At 50.3% G+C, this 5,077-nt stretch overlaps 1 protein-coding gene across 1 annotated transcript; it reads right to left on the bottom strand.

Annotated features, from left to right (window-relative positions):
• Nucleotides 1-1,270: 1,270 nt before the first annotated feature.
• Nucleotides 1,271-4,315, bottom strand: GUCA2B (guanylate cyclase activator 2B). Its single transcript, XM_007955570.1, has 3 exons — nucleotides 4,238-4,315; nucleotides 2,895-3,081; nucleotides 1,271-1,332 (listed from the first exon to the last, which is right to left on the bottom strand). Exons 1-3 carry the CDS (start codon nucleotides 4,313-4,315, stop codon nucleotides 1,271-1,273), a joined length of 327 nt encoding a protein of 108 aa, XP_007953761.1.
• Between the last annotated feature and the right edge of the window lie 762 nt (nucleotides 4,316-5,077).

The raw sequence follows: 5,077 nt of genomic DNA, 5'->3' as shown, positions 1-5,077 counted from the left end.
CCATTGCTGAGGACCCAAGCACTTGTGAGATCTGTGCCTTCGCTGCCTGTGCCAGATGCTTGGGCCACCATGGACCTCGTTGCCTCTTCCCTTCCCTCAAGAAACTTGTGTCTTCTGCCCAAGGGTTACCCATGATACTTTCACTCCCAGCAGCTCAACCTACCTTGCTCCAGAATGGAGGGTGTGAGGAAAGAGAGGCACAGCCTGGGCAGGGCTGGTGAGTGGAAGCCCAGCCCCTCCACCATCTGAGTTGACAGATGCTTCCAGGATCCAACTCAAGCCTCAGCTAATAAAGCAGATTCCAGAATGCTCCAGGTGTTGCCTTCATTCTCTTAACCCATCAGAACACTCATCCCTCTAGCTTTGTTGATGTCTACACTGCTACCTTGACCTTCAGAGAGGCAGTAAAATCTTGGCTAGTGTAGGGACTTAATATGTTCAAAATGCCTAGAATAGTGACAAGGACAGAGCAGATGCTTAATAAGCGTTGGCTGTTATTGTCATTATTCCTCAGGGCACCCAGGTGCATGGGCTGAGAGAAGGAATAGGAGGTGGTCAGAGTGGATGGGGCAATGGATGGTCCCCTGGGTGCTGAGGAGAAGGCAGGGGCTCAGGGAGCTGAGGGAGAAGGCAAAGGAACCATTTTCTCAGACAGGCCTTGGGCAGAGTCAGCCCTGATGATCTGCTTGGGAGGGTTGGGCTCCAAACCTCCAGCCACTCCTCCATCCCTATCTCCTCCAAGAAGCCTTCCTGCCCTAGATCAGAAGACAGAAGGTCTTGCTTTGCAGCTGGAGCAGGACTTGAGGTCAGCTTGGATGTCAGCTGGATCCAGGAAGCTCTTGAATTTCTTCTCTTTGTGACCTTGGGTGTTCATTGCTTTGCCCGGACTCTGTTCTTCTGCATATGTGAAATGAATCAACTCCCCAGGTTATGGAAACTTCAGGGAATTTACTGACAAGTATTATTAGCCTACCTTTCTCCCCAGCATACACAGCTTCCCAGAAGCACCACCCTTAGCTCAAGGGATGAACAAATGGACACAAGTCTTTGTGTGTGAAATATTTATTCAGCAGCAGAGATGTTCCAGGGGCCAAATTTTCCTCAGCCCATGTGTCCAATTTTTTTTGTATCTGGTTCAGCTTTCTTGGCTGTAGGAGATTGGAGATGACCATGGTGGCCAGTGGCCCTCATCTGTGCTTCAACGGGGTGGGAGGCAGTGGGCTTGGGTTGGAGGAGTGCCCAATGTGGGGTCAGGGCATCCAGGATCTTGTCAGCGGCAGCCAGTACAGGCTACATTCACACACAGCTCACAATCATCACTAGCGATGGTTTCTAGGCAGGGGGAGAGAAACAGTCAGTGAACCTGAAACTAGGCAGCCAGAGAGGACTACTTAGAAGAGTGCCTGGGTAGTCACCCAGGCATCCTCTTTACATGCTAAGAGCCTGAAACTTTAGAAGAAGACTTAGAGGGTTCAAGTTCCAAATCCTCTCTTAACTAGTGGTGACTGGTCAAAATCGCTTAAGTTCTCAGTGTCTGAATTATTCCTGTTAAATGGAGAGAAAAGAGTATCAACCTGACAGGTTTGTTGCAAGGAGAGAATGCATATAATAAGTGCTTGTTTCATGACATTGACTGCAATTCCCTGCAATGTAACAAGTCTCTTCCCATTTCCTTCCTGTGTCCTTTTCTCCCATGAACTCCTGCCCTTCAAACTACCTCTCTGTGCAAACACTGCCCTTCGGTTTGCCCGTGTTTGAGAGGTAGATACACTACCTGATGATCATGCCATATGACTATCTATTGTTTGGCTGGAAGCCACAGGAGTAAGTTCAGTTCCAGACCTGAAGAGTAGCTAGGGGCCATAGTCTCAGGGGTCTCACCAGTCTCTATCAGACCAGCAAACCTGATCTCTCTTCTTTTTTTAATGATTTTTAATTTTGTTCTATATTTTTCTCCCACTCTATCCAGGATCTCCTGCACTGATCCCCCTCTGATTGGTTGACGGTGGTAGCTAGGCACCATCTAGTTCTTCTGGTCTCATGGTCATATAGGTTGAGGATCACATGGTCTACTAGTCCCTTGGACTAATTGTGTCTTTGGTTTCCTTCATTCTTCTTTGCTCTGGATGAGGAGAGACCCATCATTGCATCTACATGGCTGCTTGCAAGCTTTTATGATTCCAGTCGTTACTCACCAAAGTAGGATGTAGAACAGTGTTTTTGTGCAGCATGTTACGCCAATTGAGCTTGATGTCCCCTGTGACCATGGTTCTGAGCCTAAAGGTCCAACTACTTTCCCCCTCTGGGTAGCTGGCTGTGGCCAAGAAGCCATCACAACCTGTCCCCTGTCAGCTCTACTACACACCTGAACATTCTTAAAGCACATACAAATATGGGTGTAGAAACATCACATAATAAATGTTTGGTAAATGCTAACTAATAGCTCCTGGCCAAAGCTGCCCTGTCCCTCTCATTTCAGCCTAGATGATACTTCTTCTTGGAATCATTTAGAGAGTTCCTGTCCCACTCACATACATGCCACCTGTTCTCTGTGTTTCCATGGGATTCTCCCTCTCACCCCACTGTATTGTAGTCACTGTTTATGGGTCTTTCCCTGTACCCTGTTCTTCCCATTAGTGAAGTTCTTGAGGTAGAGTTCTAGGTTCAGCTGGCACTAAGTGCTAAGAGCAGGAAAGTCCTAGGGAGGGCAGAGGCTGAGTTTCTTGACTCTCTCTGTCCTTAGCCACTAGTTGCTCAATAGTAACGAGATGAGGTGGAGGAGTTGGGTTGGAGGAGGAGATGGAAAATGGTCAAGGATTGGGAGGACATGCTGGGGCTCTGTCCTTCTCCCTCAGTGCCAAGTAGGAAAGCCAGCAGGGGTAGGGGACACTTACTCAAGGCCCTGAAGATGGTAGCAGCTTTCTTGGAGGCACAGATGGGCCGGAGGTCCAGGGGCAGGGCTGGGTGTTGGCACACAGAGGGCAGGAGGTTCTGGGCCTGCAGGTTGGGGCTGGGAACCTGCTGCTTCTCTAGGTCACTCAGTTTCTTCACCGATTCCAGCTGGACCTGGAAGTCTTGGTACTAGGTGGGGGAGATGGGAAGGGGTGGGATGGTATCTAAACCTGGGCCTGGAGCAGGCTCTACCACGGGACCTAGGATTCCTGGGGCCTGAAGATCCTCTACACTTTTCCCTGTTCTCCTGGAAAGGATAGGCCAAATTGAAAGACCTCCCTAGGGTTTTGGGGTGGTGGCATCTGTTTTCCTCTCCCAGACACACATCATTGTGCCACAGACCCTGCTAACCACTAGATGAAGTAGGATCAGGTCTGTGGGGCTCAGTGGTTTTATGTATGGGCTTTAGAGACAGGCAGATCCTGATTGGAATCCCAGCTCTGTCTCAAATGGTTGCCTGTGTCTTGTCCACTCTGAGCCTCAGCTTCCTCATTGGATAAATGAAGATCATCATACTTCATTCCTCCCTGGATATTGTGAGGGTCAATCAAGTTTCCACACAGTCCCAGGAACCCAGTGTGTTCCCCTTCAGCCAACATAGCAACATGATGATGCCCCCAAGGTGGCTGAGCCCCAAGCCCAGGGATTAGTGCGAAGCTGATCTCTCTCAGGATCCCCTTCTCTCCTTTTCTGGAGGCCTGCCATAGTCAGGAATGTGACTTCCAGTGCTGGAGGGAGACTTGCTCAGGGTCACATGCTTACCTGCCAAGCTTGGAGAAACAGTACCCTCTTAACCACACAGGCCCTGCTTCCAAGATTCCTGGGACTGTTTTTCCATCCTTTGTTCCTGACTCCCTCAGCTTTTCTCATAGGGAGAAAGGCAACTCCAGAGTTACTGCCTATGGAAACTTTTTGTGGTGACTATCTCCCTCAACTTGGCTGAGCTGCTGGAGCATAAAAGGGAATCTCCTCCCCATGTGGCTCATCAAAGGCAGGGCCCTCATCTTATTCCTCACTCTGACCTCTGTGATGAGGCCGATCTTTGTAGAGCAGTGCTCAGTAAACAGCAGTTTATTATTGTCATCACCATCATTATTGCTGTTGGCATTCCAGCTGCTACCACCCACCAGCTGTCTTGGTTCTTGGGGTGTGCTTGGGTATTAGGCTGAGCACTGCACTATGTGAGACCCCTGCTCCCCGTGCATTTCACAGCAACCTCTCTTGAGCCAAGTGCCCCCACCTTGGGGACCTTCAGGCAAAGGGCAAGCTGGCCCAAGCAACTTACCTTGATGTAGACTGACTGTGTGCCCTGCAGCAGCACCAGGAGGACTACAGCCACCCCTGTCAGGAGCCCTGACACCATTGTGCCACCCATTCTGCTCTTTTGTGTTCCCACTGCCGCTGTCCACTCGGCTCCCACCTGCTCTCTCAGCTAGCTGCTCCTTATAGGCCAGGCTCCAGCACCCAGGTCACTCATTAACTGGACAGCTGGGGTGAGGTTGACAGCTGGCCTATTTTCTGACAAGGTCGGAGCTGATTCCCAGGGAGGGGTTGGTGATGACGAGGGCTTGGTGACCCAGAGCATGCTGGGATATACTGTGTGCCAAGAGCCTGCTCTGTGCTTGCCTCTGTGTGAGGGAATGGCCTGCACACTACTTCCATTCACTGCTCAAGACAACCATGAGAACAGAATGATATGGTGACCACTTCACAGACAGGGAAAATGAGGCTCAAGAGGTGAAGTGACTTGCCCCGTGTCACAGAACTAGTCAATGGCTGAGTGGGGACTCTAGCCAGATGTCTTTGGCCAAGATTAACCCATAGTTCTTTCTTTGGGCAGAGGGTGTAGACAGACAGACAGACCGGCCCAGAGCAAAGATGGGGCAGATGCAGGGCTGATCTCAGGGTTCTCTGTGTCCCCAGACCCATGTCTCTCCCATCCCTTCTCCCCAGTTCTATTTTAAGACCATCCGTCTAATCAGTCCTGGCCCAGGCCCTCAACCTGCCCCAACCAGTTGTCTTCCTTCAGTGCCTCGTCAACCTCAAGCCATGGGTAACCTATTGTATCATTAAGCTATTACATCCATGCCTTCCAGAAGCCAATAGGCTCATCCAACAACAGGAG

Source organism: Orycteropus afer, unplaced genomic scaffold (genome assembly GCF_000298275.1).
Source record: "Orycteropus afer afer isolate SDZICR_OR568_19922 unplaced genomic scaffold, OryAfe1.0 scaffold00510, whole genome shotgun sequence".
Taxonomy (NCBI): domain Eukaryota; kingdom Metazoa; phylum Chordata; class Mammalia; order Tubulidentata; family Orycteropodidae; genus Orycteropus; species Orycteropus afer.
The sequence above is the reverse complement of the archived record's forward strand: the minus strand, read 5'-3'. Positions and strand labels throughout refer to the sequence as shown.

Coding starts and splice junctions, on each gene's coding strand:
- GUCA2B (XM_007955570.1), bottom strand. CDS start 4,315: ATGGTGTCAGGGCTCCTGACAGGGGTGGCTGTAGTCCTCCTGGTGCTG. Junction 3,082..4,237: donor CACAGTCAGTCTACATCAAG/GTAAGTTGCTTG, acceptor TCCCCCACCTAG/TACCAAGACTTCCAGGTCCA. Junction 1,333..2,894: donor TACCATCTTCAGGGCCTTGA/GTAAGTGTCCCC, acceptor CCCCCTGCCTAG/AAACCATCGCTAGTGATGAT.